This window comes from Canis aureus, chromosome 34 (assembly GCF_053574225.1).
Source record: "Canis aureus isolate CA01 chromosome 34, VMU_Caureus_v.1.0, whole genome shotgun sequence".
NCBI lineage: Eukaryota > Metazoa > Chordata > Mammalia > Carnivora > Canidae > Canis > Canis aureus.
Genome location: NC_135644.1, coordinates 3592328 through 3612440, shown reverse-complemented (window position 1 = coordinate 3612440; position 20113 = coordinate 3592328). Strand labels below are relative to the sequence as shown.

Below are 20113 nucleotides of genomic sequence, written 5' to 3'. Positions count from 1 at the left end.
GTTGCCTCTCCTGTGCTAGCTTGAACCTTCTTACTGCTCTTTTTCTGCCTACTTTTGCTGTTTCTCTATGTGGTGTGCCTGCGTATGGGTGATACATTATTTTAATTAGCTTTAATTTTTATTTAAATTATCTCAGTTAAATAGTTCATATGCTCCTTCGTCTTTCCAATAAATGGCATGACAACTGAGTTATGTGTTATTGGAACATTCTTCCTTGCTAATAACCTCTGGACTGTGTAGTGGCATCGTTTGAAGCCCAAGTCACTAGTGTATCATTACAGGTGATTATTTTCTAATTACTTTTATTGAAAAATTAAATTTATTTTGATTAAAGTATCTTAATATTCAATGCTGCCTTTGATCATTTGGACCATTTCTGAGTCCCTTACCAATATCTTTCTTACAGTTTTGAAATTTTTCAGAGGCTTAAGACTTCTTTTTTTTTTTTAATTTTTTTTTAATTTTTTTATTTATTTATGATAGTCACAGAGAGAGAGAGAGAGGCAGAGACACAGGCAGAGGGAGAAGCAGGCTCCATGCACTGGGAGCCCGACGTGGGATTCGATTCCGGGTCTCCAGGATCACGCCCTGGGCCAAAGGCAGGCGCTAAACCGCTGCGCCACCCAGGGATCCCAAGACTTCTTTTTTTTAATCAGGATTTTCTCTCTCTTTTTTTTTAAGTTTGCTTTTATTTATTTATTTGTTTGCTTGTTTGTTTATTTATTTATTTAATCTTTATACTCAATATAGGGCTTGAACTCAAGACCCTGAGATCAAGAGCTGCGTGCTCTTCTGACTGAGCCAGCAACATACCCCAGAAGATTTATTTTTTTATTTTAATTTTTAAATATTTATTTATTTACTTTGAGGGAGAGAGAGAGAGAGAGAGAATGCATGCACAAACACTGAGAAGGGGAAGACGGCTCCATCTCACAACCCCGAGATCCTGACCTGGGCCAAAATCAGGAGTCTGACGCTTAACTGCCTGAGTCACCCAGGCACTCCGGTCAAGATTTCTTTTTAAATAACTGGTTACTACTTCAGTATCTTGCTGCTGTACTGCTGCCTCTCAGTACAGAAAAAGTCTGACTATATTTTTAAATATAATAAAAAACAAAGCAAAATAATACAAACAAAAATAAGTAGCACTGTGATATTTCTTATTAAATGTTTTATCTCATGGTGAATATACAGACCTCTTAGGATATGAGATAACATGAGCGTTTTCAGCTTAGCAGCAATTCCTTGATGATCCTTCTCTGTTTCTTAAACCAGTGGACTTTAAAAAAAAAAAAAGAAAGAAAGAAAAGAAAAAAAGGAATGAACTTTTGGAATGCTCAGCCCTTTATTCGAGGAGGTCCCAAACCCAAGCTTCAACCTGGATCAGCTTATATGGTATAAGGCCTCATCTGAACAGTGTTTTGCAGCTAAAAATGGTGTCTATCCCATCAGCCTCAAACTGGCAAATAGTGTAAAACAAATGCTTGAAAAGTACCTCAGGTATTATTGGAAATATGAGAGATCAGTCATTTAGCTTATCAATCACATCAGTTTACTTGTAAAGAACATCTCTATGCTTCCGTGTAACACAATCACAAAGGGAGGATAGATCACACCCATCACACTTTGCTCCTCGTGTATTCCATTAGAGTAAACGTGCTAGTTATTTCTACACTAAATGGGGAAGTCATGCAGCTGATCACATTTTACTTAAGAGCTTTTAGAATTTATATAAGTTTGCAAGGATCTAGCATCTTTATTTACCCTCGGCTCTAAATCTGTGAGAACTTTATTGCCTTTTTAGTAACACTTCTACAACCATGAGGAAGGAATCTCAGATCTACTCAACAGAATCAAATTCCCAGATGCCTTTCACTCTCTCTCCTTTCCCTGCCCTGCCATCCCATTACCATTCTAGACACTTCTCTGCACGCACGTAACTGGATATTCCAGACCTATCTATTCCTTTTTACTGATGGATTTCTAGTCCTTCGATTCAAACCATAAACTATCATGCCTTCCTAATTTTACACCTAATCAAATTTCCTGCATTTCCTGGATGTAGATCCTCAAACCTACCAACTCCTTATATTTGCCATAACACCCTACTGAAGCCCTTCATTCTAAGTAGTCTCTCGGCCTTTGTATCTTCTGACTGGTGGTGATCCTGTTATTACTTATGACTTGCTGTGAACATGCAATTTTACTTTTGTCCTCTGATAACACAATTAAGTACCTATTTCCAATAGTACAATCACAAAAATGTTTTCCACTAGGAGCAGCTGGGTAGAATTGGAAATTTAGAAAATTAGAAACTGAGACAATGTAGTAAACTTGCCTTTTTATTTCTGGCCATATAAAAATCTTTCCATAGTGGTAATACTCAAATTAATGCTTCTAGTGTCAAGCATTTGGGCTTTAACTGAATTGATTTATCTGTGTAGCCAACATAAGCTGCTCTTCTTTGTGTCATTCTGTATTTTAGTGGCACTTTAGCTTTTCAACATATGAAATATGCTATCCTATGTATAAATAATTTCTCCATAGGATGTAAGACAAGGTCATTAAATTTATTTTATATATTGATTATGATACCTTTTGCTGATTAAGACTTAATGTGGCCCTTTCATTTTAATTTAATACTGTTCAATTTTTAAAACAGAAATTGTCCATCTTATTGTGAATCAATAGAGTAACTGTAAAATCATAAGGGTTTTCTCACTTTTTATGTGATAAAAAAGCAACTATAAGAATCCATTGAAATTAACCCCCTGATTAAATTGCAATCAAATACGGTTTATTCCTGTGCATTTTTCTTACGTATGATTTTCTGGACTAAACTAATCCAAACTAATACAAGTGCTAGTTTGGAACAACATATCCGTGTGTGTGTGTGTGTGTGTGTGTGTGTGTGTGTATTCTCTCGAAAATAATCTATTGCCATTAAGTATAATTATATATATTGGGAAAAGGATGGTATTGAGATGAAGAGTGATGAAATCAATTCATAGATGTCAAACTAAAAGTTATCAAGCATATTAACAATATTTTGTGATGTCGAAGATCACTTTTTTTTTTTTGATTTTTATTTATTTGTGATAGTCACAGAGAGAGAGAGAGAGAGGCAGAGACACAGGCAGAGGGAGAAGCAGGCTCCATGCACCGGGAGCCCGACATGGGATTCGATCCCGGGTCTCCAGGATCGCACCCTGGGCCAAAGGCAGGCACTAAACCGCTGCGCCACCCAGGGATCCCAAAGATCACTTCTGAGATATGATTGTAGTACTTGAGGAGGTAGGCTCTAGGCTACCAACCATAACTTTACCAATTATCTGCATATCAGTTTTTCTACAAATACTAATGCTGTTTAACTTCTAGTGTTATTGTGAAGATTAAATGATATGATGTATATACAGTTTTAAGCACCATGTACACTACACAGTAGGCATTCAAGTGTAACATAATAGTAATACTATAAGTTCTTTGATAGAATCCCCAAGAGGCCAGAGACTCCAGAATGACATATAAACCATAGAGAAAAGAGTTGCTATCTGGTAAAATGCTTGGATCTCTATGATACGTACTTCGATCACTTGCTTCCCTGGTTCATTCGCAAAAGGAGGTCACACTTACATTTGCATTTCTGTCCAAACAGTTGCAGGAACCTTCCCACTGGTTAACAAGCATTCTGATATTTGCAGGAGTCACGATTCTACGTATTTCTGCGACTCCCAGGTTTGTTCATGGACGTTTAATAAATAATTCCTCACTAGTCCTAAGTGCCACTTAGGGCAGCACAAGTAACTCTAAGTCACCCTTTCAGACTCATCTACAACTATCGATCAATGGACAGCACTTCCCTTTTATTTCAATTGCCACTCTACTGCCTGCTTATCTCAATTGCCACTGGAAGTCCTGCTGCTCCTGGTAGAACAGAAGGATCCGGATGCTTGAATAAAGTGCCATACAGAAGGCTGAGGAAAGAAGTGGTCTTGGAGAACTTCCTGCTCTCTCCGGCCCCTCCCCTTGCTAACCGTTACCTGCTTAGCTCATTCAGCTGCTGCTGTTATGAATATGGCTTCTCCAGTGGACAATCATTTCTCTCAACGTCACATTTCACGAAGGATGAGCCATGGCAGTATTTCTTAGGCCCACAGTCGTAAAAGTCTCGTCATTCATACTCATGCATCCCTTCACTTGAAGAAAATTGGATACCAGGATACTGAATTGGGTTCTGGAACCAGCATCGTGGTGTTTGGTGTGGGTATTAAGTATGACTTTCTGATCTAGACTGGTTGAAAGGGAGTTTCATGGGAGTCAAGCTTGACTTTTATTATTAATTATTATTATTAATTATTATTATTGTTTTCAGTATTGCAATGACTATTTGAAAGAGTACATGTTTTCTTTTAATTTCAGCATGGGATAGGGGAGAAGCAACAATTTTCTAAACCTCTTTTTTCAAGACACTTGGACAGCAACCAGAAATATTTAGATACAAATACATGTAAAGGTCCCTTCCTCCCTCCCTTCCTCTTATAAATATATAAATAAAATCCTAAAAAAAAAAGGAAAAAACAAAACAAAACAAAAAAACAAATACATGTAAAGGATGTCAGCCAAGTTCATCAGGCAGCGCTAAATTTATTGAGAGTGGGATATTGTTTTATAGCACCTGCAAAACGTGCTTATGCCTGGGTAATATCCACGTAAATTTCCTAATAAAATAGAGAGGACCAGTAGTTCATGGGATTTCTATGACTTCACTTTAAGCTGGTCATTTTTCTTGATGAAGCAAATATTAAAATTATAACTCTCTTCAATATCTTTAAACAATATCTTTAAATATTATATAAGGAAAAGTAAGATTAAGAGACTTAGAATGTGTAATATGAATAGCTAGTTCCCTGATTTGTAGAACACAAAACTTATTCTACACGAACAAAATTCTCAACTGTCCATGAAAAAAAAAATTGAATCTGTCTCTCAGCCATTTTCTGGAAGGGACAAAGTTTAATTTCATTAGCAAAGCAAATACCAGTAGTAGCACATCGGTACATCAGTTAAATAGTATAATTTCATTAGGTATATATTCTACTAGGAGATGACTGACCTTCCCATAAAATGAGAGAGATTAATTATTTAATCTTTTCTATACAGTTAAATCCACGGCAATTTATGGAAATTATTACAATTATCTCTACATAGAACATATATATTACAAATTTTAAAATTCTTGTTAAAACATGAGGGATGATTACACGAGTGGAACTTAATCTCAGCAAATTTTATTTCCGTTTTGGCAAGAGGATTTCAGAAATTCACTGTAGAGTAATTATTATAGAGTAGCTTTAAAAGCAAAGCACCCCCCTTTTTCATTTGGATTTTAAGCAGTTTTGCAACGATCTTTATTTGATATTTAGAACAATCCCATGAAATAGACACAAGAACACTCTGAATCTGAGTTTCCGTTGAGAGCGTGTGAGAAGAAAATGGCAAATCCAAGACCAGAAACTGGGTGTTGTGACGCCTATGCCTTTGGTTTGTGTATCGAACAAGGTGTTCAAATAATAACAAAATCTGGACATGTCTCCAAAGAAGAGATGCAGTTGGTAGATAAGCATATGAAAACACACTTAATATCATGTAATTAGGGAACTGATAATTCGAAAAACGAGACCGCTACACACCCATCAGGATGGCTAAAATCTAAAACATTGGCAACAATAAATGCTGGCGAGGATGTGGAGCAACAGGGAATCACATTCATTGCAAGTGGGAATGCAGAATGTTAATATCACTTTGAAAGACAATTTGGCGGTTCCTTACAATGCTAAACATAGCCTTGCCATATGATCCAGCAATCATGCGGCTAGACATTTATCCAAAATAACTGAAATCCACAAAAACCTGCACACAAATGTTTATAGCAGCCTTATTCAAAATTGCCAAAACTTGGAAGCAGCCGAGATGTTCTTTAGTTGGTAAATGAACACACAAACGGGCGTATCAGTACAGGGGCATAGTATTTAGTGATGAAACGAGCCGTAAAGACCCACGGGGAACTTTTTTTTTTGACCCACGGGGAACTTAAAATGCCTGTTAACTGACAGGTGAAAATTTGAAAAGACTGTATACTTTATGATTTCAATTATGTGATATTTTGGAAAAGTCAACACCATAGAGGCCAGGAAAAGATAAAGGTCTCCAGGGACTTGATGGTAAGGAGGAGGGTTGAGCTCGTGGGGCATAGTGAATGTTTAGGGCAGTGGAACTATTCTGGGTGATATCATGATTGTGGACACATGACACGACACATTTGTCAATGCCAGCAAACTGTGCAGCACAGAGTAAACCTTAATATAAATATAGACATCTGCTCATTATAATGGATCAGTATTGGTTCATCAGTTGTAACAAGATATTGCGAGGCAAGATATTAACAACAGGGTAACGGTGTGCCGAGGAAAAGGGTTTATAAGAACTCTTTGTACTTTTTGCTCCATTTTGTGTAAACTTAAAAATACTCTAAGACAATAAAGTACATTAATTAAAATAAAATACACACTGATTTAAATTCTTGTATAATGTGTTTGTCATGTTCCACCATTATCTTGTAGGTCACTACCCTCAACTTAACTTATACACTATTTTATGTGTGTATATAAAATTTAAGATGAAGGGGTTCCTGGGTGGCTCAGTGAGTTAAGTGACTGCCCTGTGATTTGGGCTTACGTCACAATTTAATGGGTCATGAGATGGAGCTCCCTGGCAGGCTCTGTGCTCAGCGCAAATTCTGCTTGAGATTCTCTCTGCCTTTCCCCCTACTCATGTGCTCTCTCTCTTTCTCTCTCTCTGTCTAATAAATAAATCTAAAAAAAATTTAAATGTGAGACAGAACAATGCATTAAAATAAAACCTATAAAACAAATCCTAATCATTTGAAAACTTAATAGGTTTCTTCACCTAAGATCTTTTTTTCTCACAGCTGCTCAGAGAAAATGAATCCTGCAAAGAATGGCTTAATGAAATTGCAACTCTTTTTCCCGTTACTAATGGACACGATGAAAGCATTCAGCAAAATAAATGAGCATGTAAAATATCTTATTTTCTTTCATTCTTTTCACTCTATTTTCCTATCACAAAAGCTATTTTTTTACCTTGTTTATCTGACCATTTAAATGCTTTTCCCATGGGGGGCCTGGGTGGTTCAGTCGGTTAAGCCTCTAACTGTTGATTTCAGCTCAGGTCATGACCTCAGGGTGGTGAGATGGAGCGTGGTATAGGGTGTGCGCTAGGAGCGGAGTCTGCTTAAGATTTTCTTTCTCCCTTTCCCTCCCTACTTGTGCACGTGCTCTGTCTTTCTCTCTAAATCAATCGGTCAATCAAGAGAGTTAATTTTGGGGGCATCAAGGAGGTTCAGTTGGTTGAGTTAATCAACTTGATCTCAGTTCAGGTCAAGATCTCAGGGTTGTGAGATCAAGCCTCACGTCAGGCTCTGCGTGAGCATGGAGACCAGTTAGGGTATTATCTCTCTATCTCTCTGTCTCTCTGTCTCTCTGTCTCCCTCCCTCACTACTGCTGGGGTGTGCATTCTCCCTTTCTAAATGAATTAATTAATAAAAATACTTTTCCCCAAAATCTTGAACTTGGCCTTGATGTTTATTTCTATACCCCCCTAACTCTTCCATATTATGACAATGGTTTTCTTACATTTTAATAAAACATATTGTGTAACTGTACCTATGTGTCAGATATTTTGATACCGAATTTCAAAACATTCATATTATATTTTGATGTGATATAATAGGGTTATGAGTGCCCTTACAAGGAGTCTCACTATAATTATCTACTTAAGACACTGTATTTTTATGGACTCATTTTATGTCATTTAAGATAAAATTTGAAATGTCTTATTGAAATTATCTGATGCTCATCATTATTTGACCCAGAGGTTAGCAGTAAGCTTACATGAGCAGAGGATAGCTATGTGGTGTGTACATGATGGATAATGTTTTCACTCAAAATCTCTTCTCAGCCCTTAAAGAGGGGACTGTTTATCACTTCAGTTATAGAGTTCTTAGACACAGTAGCTCTGTTCAGAAAAGGAATCTGCAGCAGCCAGAACTCTGGCTGCGCTGATGTAATGTTCTCAAAATGTGGTCCCCAGACTAGGGATCAGCAGCCTCAGCATCACCTGAGAACTTGCTAGAAATGCAAATTATCGGCCCTTATCCAGGAGCTACCGAGTCAGAAACCCTGGGGAGGGCGTTCAGAATCTGTATCCTCCGGGTGATTCTGATCCAGGCCAGCGTTTGGGAATCAGTGCTCTGTAGCCTCGGGTACAGCGTTTAGACTCTCGGCTCTGAGGCAAAGTCAAAGAGTAAATCAAATTACTGGACAGAGTAGTAGCTCCTAGTTAATACTGAAACACGGATTAAAATTAAGACGAAGACTCCACACAACATAGTATGCTTCAGATGCACATACTCCCCCCCCCCCCTTTTTTTAAATGACTTATGATAAAGGTTAGACCATAGAAATGAGAACTTTTCCCAACAGGGCTTGTGATCCCGGAGCTAATGGGGATTGCCGGAGTTGATAAATGTCTGTGTCACAACATAGATCACAGACCAGTACCCCTAAAATTTAGTGTCCTGAAATCAAATCAGTGATAATTAGGATATAAGTTTTCAAGACGCAAGGTCATTTGCTATATAACACTCTTATGGGGGGAGGAAGGTGAAGGGGTAACTTGTTTTCAATTAGTTCATCATTACACCTGCACATTATCATGAGAAGTCACGACTATACTTTTCTTTCCTTTTCTAAAGAAAGCGAAGGAACTTCCTTGAGAAAACGTCAAAGAATGCACTGAAGTGAGCTGGTTCATTGGGAGAAAAATTAATTTTTTGTCCATGAGGCCAATAGTTTAAACTCAGACCAGTCATATATTGAATGCAAACTAATGCCGGCAGTGCTGTTTACGTGGAACAGCTGAGTCGTGAAGGGAAAATATAGTTGAACGTCAATGTGAAATGGTTTATCCTGGGGTTTTCTACCTATCGCCCTGACATTCAACAACAGTTTGAGGTTAAATGTTACGGATTTATAAAACTTATAAGAGCTCTATGGAAAGTAGTAGTTGATAGAAATGGAATGGATTTCCCCTTATCTCCAAATTTCCCTTTAAATTTATTTCTGTCAACAGTTACATTCTAATGTTATTTTCTCTTGTCTAGAATATATAGCTTCATCAAGAGGTCCTCAACTGCATGTATGATACGATTTTCACAGAATTATTTTTTTTAATCAGTTCCTCGCCATCATGTATTCCCCACATCAATGGCCCCACCATCAATTTAGGAACTTGATGGAATGTTGAAATACCAATTATTATTTTTCTTTCCTGCATAACATAGCTCTTTAATCTTCAGTTGGGTACACAGTCAAGCGCTACATTCCCAAACCACTGGTGTGACCACGTGACAAAGTGATAGCCAATTGTCACATGCAGCTGTAAAGCCCTTTGCTTAAAGGGAAGGGCAATGCCCTCCCTTTGCCCTCCTTGCCTTTGCCTTTGCTGAAGCACGTCTGCAGGGACAGGAGCCAGAGCAGTCACCCTGGGTTACAAGACGGGAGCCACGTGGTCAGTCCTGGAGAACACCCAGGTACAAGACCCGGGTCACTGACACCATCAAGGCCTGCATACACGCTGACTATGGGGGATGAGAGAAATGAATCATTTCACTTAAGCTCTTATTGTTTTGGGGGGTCTTTTAGAGAATTTGATGTTTACGCTCCCTGATATACTGGGGGGACCTACTGTACTTCACGTGTATACACAGGTTTGTTTATCGAAAGAGAGACAACACACCTGTTGATATAAGATAAAAATAAAGGGGAAAAGCATTGTTATAATGTGTTTGCTTTTTCAAATCCTTGCTTTAACTTTTTTGATCCTGAAACTCAGTTGACAATAATTACTGAGCACATTCTAGGCTCAAGATACTCCTCAGGGCTGCAGGGATGCAACGGAAAGCAAACCAGCCAAGGTTGCTGCTCTTAACTGGTCTTCCTGCTGCTAGGGAACTGAGAGAGCAAGCATGTATACATACATAACATGGATTGTACACATAATAATAAGACTAAATTGGTGCAAAAGTATCTTAATTTCTTTGAAAATTAAGAAAAATCCCAAACAAGGATTATTACATCTCTTACTTAAAATCGGTTAAAAAAAAAAAAAAAAAAGCTATTTAAGAAATTAAGACTCCTTTCTCCCAAACTCCCTGACCCTAGCCCCCGAATCATCCAACTTAATCACCGTCAAGTACTCTTGAATAGCTAACCTTTCTGCCTTGCTTTTCTGCAAATCGCTATCCGTTTACTATCCATTTACCGGTCTGTAAAAATTTATATGCTAATTTAATTATACCCAAATGAGAATATACTGTAGTTATTGGTCTTGATGTTTTTAGATAAAAATCTTAATAGAGACAAAGCTTGTTTTTTTTTTTTTTTTGAGAATTGATCTCTAATTTACATTGCGTGCATTTTCATTAATTTTTGCTAGTTATTTACCTTTAATGGACATATTGGTTGTTTTCCAATTTTATGTATTACAAATATTCTGCAGTGAGCCTTCTTATGCTTGTATTTTTATCTCTTTATGATATTATTTCGGTATAATAATTTACAAGAAGTGGGTGGGATGGCTGAAGATGGGATATGCACTTTTAAAAAATAAGAATAAAACCAATTTACTCTTCAAAGAGTTGTATCCATTTACATTACCACTAACCTTAACTAATACACGCCATCAATCTATTATTATCTAGAATAATCTGATAGAAAAAGTGAGTCAATTATATGTCATGCTTATTTGGTATTTCTTTTGTTTATTGTTTGTTTATATGTTTTGTTTCTTTTTCTATGGCCTTTTACTTTATGGATTTTGATTTTATGTTATTTGGCACATAAATGCTTGTGGATGTTATATTATCTTCTTCAATTGTATTCTTTGATATTTTTTTACCTCAAATTCTATTTCACAGGGTAATAATGTAAATACTATGGTTATCTCTCTGTCTCTGTTTAATTATTCTATTTTCTTCCTCTTTACATTCAACTTCTCTATCACTTTATATTTAGGCATATCACTTGTTAGATTTTGTAATCTGAAAGGCTTTCCCTTTTATAGGATAAATTATTCCCACTCATTGTGAAAACATATGTGCTTGTCAGATGCTTAATTTTTTCCCTTTCTACCATCCATTTATTTTTATAATTTCTCATTGTCTTATTTTTTCTAGATAAAAATTTATTTTCATAGAATTTAATTAATAATTAGTAAAAATGACTTTTTTCTTCATGTAGAGGAAAATGATCACTTAAAATGTGAATATATGCAAGCAATCCAAAGAAAAAATAATCATAGTTTTACTATTGAGAGATTTACCTGTTAATCTTTGCTGTAATACCATGAAGTCATTTTTTAATGTCTTGTCAATATGAATAGGGGTGTTCTTTTTATACAGAGATGCAATTTTGTTTTATTTTCCTACGGTTTTTTAGACCAGTGTTATTTCTGTATTGTATTTAAAATTCCAGTGTTATATTAGTTTCAGATGTAAAATATAGTGATTCAACAACTCCCTTCATCACCCAGTGCTCATCATGCCCCCCTTCATCCCCATCGCCTATTTGACCCATCCCCCACCCACTTTCCTTCTGGTAACCATCACTTTCTTCTCCATAATTAAGAGTTTGTTTCTTGTTTTTTTTTTCTCTCTCTCTCTTTTTCCCCTTTGCTCAGTTATGTGTTCCTTAAATTACACATATAAGTGGAATTATATGGCATTTTTATGTCTCTGACTGAATTACTGCACTTAGCTTTACACTTTCTGGTCTATCCATATCATAGCACATATACCTGGTTTCTTAACTCTGTTGCAGGATTCAATATTTGTAAGTCCTATACGGTCTTTTGGTATATTCCAGACACTGTTTTGCCAAGGTCACCAATGTCTTTCAAGATGGACGACTTGAGATCACTCTTCTGATCTCTTCTCACTTGACCTATCAATAGCATTTTTCACAGGTGATCAATCCCTCCTTAAATTTGATTCTTTTTTTTTTTTTTTTCCCTGGAGGAAGGCGCTTCCAAAGCATCATATTCTCTTGGTTTTAAACACTTTTTGACAGCTCATTTTCTATCTTCTTTTTAAGCTACTTTTTCCTAGAGCCAACCCCGATCTGCCCTACAGCCCTCTTTCTATATACAAGTAATCTCACGTGATTTCTGATGCCTTCATGCTGTGAATGGCCCTGATTTGCCCCTGGCTCCCATATGAGTATCTCGATCCTGACTCTGGACTTTGTACCTGGCCATGTCTACTCTCTCTGCTTGTACATTTAAAAAGCATCAAAAAAAAAAAAATAAAAAAAATAAAAAATAAAAATAAAAAGCATCTCACACTTATTTAAAAAAAATAATAATCATCATCTAAACTTAGCATTTTTCACAAAGTCTCTAGACTTTGCCATCTCAGGAAACTGCACCACAACTAAGGCCAAATTCTGTTATTCCGTGTTAGCCTTTTTATCACCCCACATCCAAATCTATCAGAACTCTTGTCAATCTAGTTCATAACGATTTCCTTGATTTGTTATCTCATCCCCATCTCTACTCACCATTATAGATGAATTGCGTCTATTATAGTATCTTCCCAATATTGTCCCTGCTTTCACCTATCTTTTATGATTCTTCATGTACTAGTTATGGTGCCATTTTCTTCTTCCTCCATCCATCCTTTCCTTCTTTTTTTTTTTTCTATGTTTTTACTCATATATGTGCCTCTATGTGTATGAATGTCAGTCATCTTTTTCTTCCACCTCCCTAGCTTCCTGCTTCTCTTCCAGTTCTTTCTTCTCCCTCAGAATTAATATTAAAATATGTCAACAAACTACATGTACTCTCACTTATATTCTTGCCTGTCTTTGGCAAATATATATACACATGTTCTTGGTTGTTTTTTTTTAATACGAAACCAAATCCTATTTTATATTTTTCTTTTGTTTGTATACTTCTTACACAATAAAATAACCACATAATCCTACTAAGTCAATAGGTATAGTGTATTACTCTAATAGATGCAAAGTCTTTAACATATATAATAACATGTAGCCATTTATTGATGATAATTTCCCATTTCCAGGTTTTTCTAATTATGAACAATTAAACAAAATTGCATTAAGTGTTCTTGTGAATATCCTTTTATTCTGTTTAGAGAGTCCCAGGAATACAATGGCTGGGTCAAAAGTTATATATAATTTTAATGTTAATCGATGTTACCAGATTGCTTTTCAAAAGACTATAAAATGTAGGAATGCAATAACTGTTTATCTTTATCTTGACTAATAATATAATTTAATGTTATCTTTTTGGTAAGTTAGTCATATAGCATCCAATTACATTAATTTCTTTGGCAACATATTAGAAATGTCGCTTTGGCTCTTAAAATAGCATTGTCCTGGCATCTATCCCAATGCTACTTATTATAATTGAAAATTAAGGGAATTAAAAGACAAAAACCCATTTTCAGTATCAAATAAATATATTAGTCAGTACGTGATCTACCATTCTTTTAAGACATGTTAAAAAAAAAAAAACGCATAGTATCAATTGTTTAATTTACCTGTTAGGGTTGAACCTAAGCAAATTCGTGAAATTTCTCTCTGATCCATTTTGCATTTTCACTAATTCCCACATTTCCACAATTTCTGCATTTCCTCCAGCCATTCAAGACGCACATCCTCGAGTAGAAAACTAAATTGATGTTCTGTTCTTCCAGGCCTGACCAATATCAAATCTAGGGAAGTTGCCAATCAGAGAGATTAAAGCTTGAGAACAAGATAATACCTAGTTTATTCCTTTTCTTTTAGAAGTGAAATAACTGCAGCTAAGTCATGATTCATTCAGTGTCGCATGGTTGCTTTAGCTGGACATTATTTAAGGCAAGTTCCAGTGAGTCTTTAAATGTAGTACTGTCTTCACAAATTCAGGTTTCGTAGTTCATGGGTTCTAGGATGCCTTTTTGTTTTCAACATCTCCATAACTCAGATGTCTTATAATCAGTGGCTTCTTGCAGTTAATTGACAGTGCTTTTGCATTTATAGTGGAGATAAAAAGGGTATGTCTTATAATTGATGTGGTATTGGATCTGGTAGATCACAGTATTTGTTTCAAAGAGGCCGCACTTTTAAATCCAGCAGACCTGAAATACAGAAACAGGGATATGGGAGATGGACCTCCTACTTTTAGGTAATAATTAATAATAACCTCAGAAAGTCACCATCTCCTTTCAAATCATACAATAACAGTATCGGCTGCAGATAAAGTCAATAACGTTTATTCAATGCATACCTCATGACTAGTATAAAACACCAGTGTTGGAATAACTTGATTAACATATAGCTCATTTTTAAAGATTCCCAGCATAGCTTAGGTTCACTTGTGGCATAATTTCACTCAAATATGTTAACACCAAACTAATTATGAAACCCCATATGCTTATAGCTTTTATGTAAATACAAATTAAAAAATAGAAATCAAATAAAAATATTAAAAAAATCCAAATTTACCATCTTAATTTAATACAACAGATGATGTTGCTTTGCTGAAACCAAATCCAGTCTCAACATGGATGTTTTTATGAGTATTTGTGTGTCAATAGTGATCTAAGTACGCCTGATGATTAGGGTGCACACAGGTGCCCTATCACGTTTCTCCGGTTTAACGCCTTTATCCACGCAGATGTCATGATATCATTTGGTCTTATCTTAGAATAAGCAAAACATTTACGTGTTAAGTTTTTAGTTTTTTCCTCATTAGTCCAACACAATAAAAGTTGTAATACCTGGCACCAATGTGGTCACAACTAGGAACCCAAACAAAAGAGACATATAGCGACAACACCTAGTTACAAATTCTTGTTATAGGATTTCGCAAATGATCAAGAATATGCTTATTATGTTAAGATTGTTATAGTAATGAAAAGGAAAGTTTTGAATCCCAATAATAGAGTCTGGAATCACTAAGAACACATCACAGACACATTTGAAAAACACTGAAATAAGCTTTTCTCTCTCTCTCTTTTTTTTTTTTTTTTTTTCAGGATGAAGTAAGAACAGGAACTCAGTGCCTAGAAGCTCAGGTAAGGCTGGGGTGCGGGACCCAAAAGTGAATATAATTTGTGGATCATTCATTTTAGTGATGGGAAGTTATCCAGACAAACAGAGTAAAAGCATCCAGAGCCTGTAATGACAGGAAGTAGGAAGTCTCAGCATGCGGGGGTAGCAACATATGGTCTGAAATAGCAGCAAGCAAACTGGGGGGGAGATTTACTTCCCTCTGAAAGAGCCGGACTGAGCGAAGTGGGGCAGGGATTCAGGATGGGGGGTCCAGCCACTGGTCTGGGAGAAGAGGCAAGACATCGGTCTCACGTCTCCAAGGAACAACATTGTCCTGAAATCTGTGTGAGCCAAGAGGAGGCCAGGAGCAATACCTCGTCGGTGCACAGAAAACTGACATGGAAATTTGGGTTAGGGAAGCAAGATGAGGAAGAGGAAGTGAGGTAAATCAGTATCGGCACAGGGCTTAGGGGATCTTGATTTAAATCCCAATTGGAGAAGGAGAAAAACTGAAGTGTGGTTGCAAAAAGGAACCGCACACTGTTTTTAGATTAATATCACTTACACAGAACTGTCATAATTAAATTACTAAGTGTAGTTTTTCAAGTCGCAAGTCGCCAATGAAACCCAAGTGATACAGGATTATCCCATAAGATATTTAAAAATATTTTCTGATGATGAAATATTGACTCTGAGTGTTTAGATATTTAAAGCAGGTCTCCAGTCAGACCTCCTAAGTTCTCCGGGTGATTGAGAGGGAATATTTTATTTTTAAGAATTTGGTGGCATCCTTCCATAGAAATAATCCACGTCAAGATGATTACTAATAACTGAAATCGGAATTGTTTTAAGTAATGGGAATAGGCCATGGATTTCAGAGACTATAGCATAACAGGAATTTGGAGATGCTTACTTGTGTACCTACTGCCTTTACACCGTGACAAAAAAGGAAAGAAATGAGAACAGCAAGATGGAAGAGCACAATAATTTGTCACTACCTACTGATCTCACTTTACTGCCATAGAAAGGCACGCTTCCCTGCCAAGACGATGGGGAAGCCCTGGTGTCCCACCCGCCTTCTATCTTCGTTTTTAGCAAAGTTGAAACGAAAGGTTCTGACGTTTGCCGTAAGAATTCCACTCTGGGTAGTGGTTGTTACGGTCAGACGCCGGATGGCACGTGGGGGGGGGGGGGGGCTCACCATTCCGAACATTAACTTTGACCTGATGAAGAGCCCACAGGTAACGGGGCTCATTGGTAGGGACACAATGACTATCGTACAGTGGGATTAATCGTTTTATTTGATTGATCATTATAGATGCGGCTGCTCAGTCGAGATAAGGGGAAACAAAAGGAAACTGCGCTTGCTTCTAAATATGCCTACTGAAGTTCAAGGTCTAGGTCCAGAATCTGCATATTATGTAATTTTGAGATAGATTCCCTCCTGTGTAGGCAGACAACGAGGATAAAATTTAGGCAAAAAAAGGCACATTCTTTTATAACCGGCCTCACCCTTCATGCTTTAGCAGCAAATCTATGGTTTGTTTATTGCCACCTCTTGTAGGGCTACATGTGACAGTCTGGAGCCACCTCATCATACCATGAAACGTGTAAGTGGTAAAAATAGCCTGTTCTGACAGTGAAAAGACTCTTCAGAGATTAGAAGATATTTCACTGAAGTTTATTATGATGCCTGTGTATCCTAAGATATATACATACACATGTGTGCTATTTATGACATACATATATACACTCTATAAACTTTGCCACTAGAAAACACAATGTGACTTTCCAGATAGACGGGATTCTGCTCCACAGGACAATTCCTATAAATGTTCCTGTTTTCTGAACTGGAAATTGAGCTTCACGATGTAGATAAAGATCTGAACATCTTGTCAGAAGGATTTGGAGAGAATAACATTTCAGAAAACCTAGCTTAGATGACTGTGACTTGCAAACACAAGAAAACTACATTATCTGACTCTTTCCCTTATGACCCTTCTTCCCTTTCCTAAGGAGATTCCTCGGTTTGGCTCAGTATTAGTGAAGACCTTATCCCCGGGTCTACCAGCTGCAAGTTTCCCAAACTTCAGAAGGCGTCACGAAAAACGTCCAGGTCATTAGTTGTTCCCAAAATGGTATTACAGAGAATCCCTGCATCCTCAAAATACAAATAATAATAAAAACAAACTGCTGTAATGATAGGTGCCAAGATGGATTTAATTTCCACACGCTATTCAGTGAAGAATACTCTTTTTTTTTTTTTTCTGATAGATCCTGTGCATACTGAATTCTAACAAATCATTAGGCGATCTGTTCCACGGAGTATGTAAGTTTTAGAAATTCCTGCTCTCTTTTTCTCCCAAGATTTCCGCACTCCCCCAAGTGGATATCAGAGAAATTCAGCCAATACCTCTAAAGGACTGTGACGCTTCATCATGAGCTATGATCAATCCACATCAACTTTTTTTTTTTTTTCTCTTTGTTTGAACTGAAGCATGGCACATGCAGAATTTTCCTTAGATGAGTCTAGCACTGCCCTCTCCTACCTCTGTCACTTCTGACTTACTCACAGCAGTGTCCCCTCTGCGGGAAGCACTTCTTCTGTCCCCTTGTCTTCTCTTCCTCTCTCCAGGGCTGGTGTCCGGGGGGCGGCCGGGCTCCCTGCGAGGCCGAGGACCGGGGTGTAGCGTGCGGAGCCCCCGCCGTGCGGAGCCCTAGGGGTGGGCGGCCCGAGTGCAGATGTCCTGACACCTCGACCTTCAGACAAACAAGACACACAGTCAGGTCGTGCGGCGGCGCCGTCCGCGGTGACCCGGGAGCATCACCACGTCCACGTCCATGTCCACGTCCCGAATCTGCTTTAACCAATTAGGCCGCCCCAGGCGACAGGGAGAGCAGCCTCCGGAGAAGGCTCTGGAGCAGCACCTGCCCCGCCCTCCCCCGCTGCCTCCATCCATCTCCGGGCGGCTCAGGACTGGCGCGCACCTGACGCCCCCTCCCCCCCCCCCCCCCAGGAGTCACACCTGCGCCGAGGCCCAGGCGACCCGGCCGGGGAGGGGGCGGCTGGGGCACCTGCAGGCGGCCTGGCGGCCGGGATCGCAGCGCCCCGTCCCCTGCTTGCCCGGGGGACCCCAGGGGCTGCCGCGCAGGGGGCTTTGCGGTCTGGTCCCTTCTAGCGCCCGGTGTGTCGTGCGTGGGAAGAGGGACCCGGGGAGGGACGCGAGGCGCGCCCGTGGCAGCCGCTCCTTTGCGGCAGAGCCTCCCATCCCTCCCCGGGAAGGGCTTTAGGAAGCCGCGGGGCTCTCGGGAGATGGGGGCCCGGCCCTCGCCTCCCATCCGCTTCCACTCGCATCGCCGGGAGCCCCCCCCCCGCCCCCGCCCCCGGGCACAGGCCGCCCGCCCCGCCGCAGCTGTCAGCGCAAACGCTGTGATCTCTGCGGCCGGGGGCGGCGGGGGGTGCGGGTGCGGGTGCGGGGCGCTCCCCTTCTCTGAGATGCTGAACCGGGTCCAGCCCGCGGACCCCAAACACGCGGCAAACTAACGCGATGCAAGAAGCCCAGTGCGCGGGGGGCGGGGAGGGGAGGGGAGGGGAGGGGGCGGGGGGCAGCGCTGCGGGCACCTGCGGGGATCTGCGTGCACCTGCGCGCACCTGCGGAGACCAGCGGGCAGCTGCGGGGACCCAGCCGCTCCCCTCCGCCCCCTGCCCCCTCGGCCCCCGCCCCTGCTCCCCCTCGCAGGAGTCCCCCGCCCCTCCCCGTCCCCCTGCCCCTGCCCTCCCCGCCCCTCCGCCTCTCGCCCCCACCTCGCAGGCGTCCCCGCCCCTCCGGCCCCCCCAACTTGCGCCCCCCTGCGCCCCCCGCCCCCGCCCCCACCTCGCCGGAGTCCCGCGCCCCCGTCCCCCGCCCCCCCCGCCCCCACCTCGCCGGAGTCCCGGGCTCCCGGGGGGCGGGCGGGCGGCGGCGGCCGCGGCTCGGCGGCTCCCGGGGCGCTCCCCCCGGCGGGGGCGGGGGCGGGCGCCAGCTGCGCGGCCGTGACAGCTCCCCGTGCCAGCCCAGTGGCTCCCTGCCATTGGCTCGGTGCGGCGGACCGGCGACGCCGCGCACTATAACAGCCCTCATGCCCGCCGGCCGCCGCGACTCCCGGGCCGCCGCCGCCGCCACTGCCGCCGCCACTGACGCGCTCGGGGCCCTGCGGCCGGCGGGGGGCGGGGGGCGGGGGGCATGCGGGGGCGGGCGCGGGGGCGGGCGCGGGCGCGGGCGCGGGGGCGGCGGGGGCGGGGGGGCGGCGCGCGCGGCCGCGGGGCGGAGTGAGCGTGGCCCCCGGCGTGCGGGGCGGCGGCGGCGGCGGCGGGGCCCCAGCGCCGGGCGGGAGGCGGCGGGGCCCCATGGAGTGTTACTACATTGTCATCAGCTCCACGCGGCTCCGCAACGGACACTTTCGCAACATCAAGGGAGTTTTCCGGGGCCCCCTCAGCAAGAACGGGACCAAAACTCTGGTAATAGCTCGCGCGCGTCCCCGGCCCCGTCCCCGGCCCCGTCCCCGTCCCCGTCCCAGTCCCCGTCCCCGTCCCCGTCCCCGTTCCCGTTCCCATCGCCGTCCCCATCCCCGGCCCGGTCCCCGCCGCGCGGGGCGCGTGGGGAGGATGCGGGAGGCGCGGGACCGCGCAGGTGTCGCCGCGCACGGGGGCCCCCGAGCAGCGGCCCGGGGGCAGGGGCAGGGGCAGGGGCAGGGGCGGAGGCAGGTGCGGGCGCGGGGGCAGGTGCGGGCGCGGCTGGGATGCGAGCGAGGCTCTGCCGGTCCGGGGTTTCGGGGGACGCCCGCTCGGAGGATGCTCTGCCCCGGCGCGCCCCGCTCCCGGAGCTGGGGGGGCCGCGGCCGCGGGACCCCTGCCTGGGAACGCGCCCCCCGGCGACCC

General features: G+C 41.7%; 2 protein-coding genes across 8 annotated transcripts in view; one reads left to right on the top strand and one right to left on the bottom strand.

The window, feature by feature from the left end:
• The window catches only part of LOC144304846 (uncharacterized), a 133224-nt gene extending 113840 nt beyond the window's left edge, over positions 1-19384 (bottom strand). Inside the window, exons 1-4 of one of the 7 annotated variants that reach the window (XR_013371834.1) lie at positions 18222-18542; positions 17769-17955; positions 13701-14279; positions 1197-1279 (exon numbers count right to left, since the gene is read on the bottom strand). Coding sequence is in view for 2 of the 7 variants with exons in the window: in XM_077883440.1 (XP_077739566.1) it covers positions 14234-14279; positions 17769-17955; positions 18222-18534 (546 nt within the window). In the remaining 5 variants the exon portion in view is untranslated. The other 6 variants (XR_013371832.1, XR_013371833.1, XM_077883441.1 and 3 more) reach the window with 6 other exon arrangements.
• A 148-nt stretch (positions 19385-19532) lies between these two features.
• The window catches only part of ZNF804A (zinc finger protein 804A), a 272088-nt gene continuing 271507 nt past the window's right edge, over positions 19533-20113 (top strand). Inside the window, exon 1 of the mRNA XM_077883063.1 lies at positions 19533-19693. Within this exon, the coding sequence (XP_077739189.1) occupies positions 19583-19693 (111 nt within the window). The 5' untranslated portion in view covers positions 19533-19582. The remainder of the gene's footprint in view (positions 19694-20113) is intronic.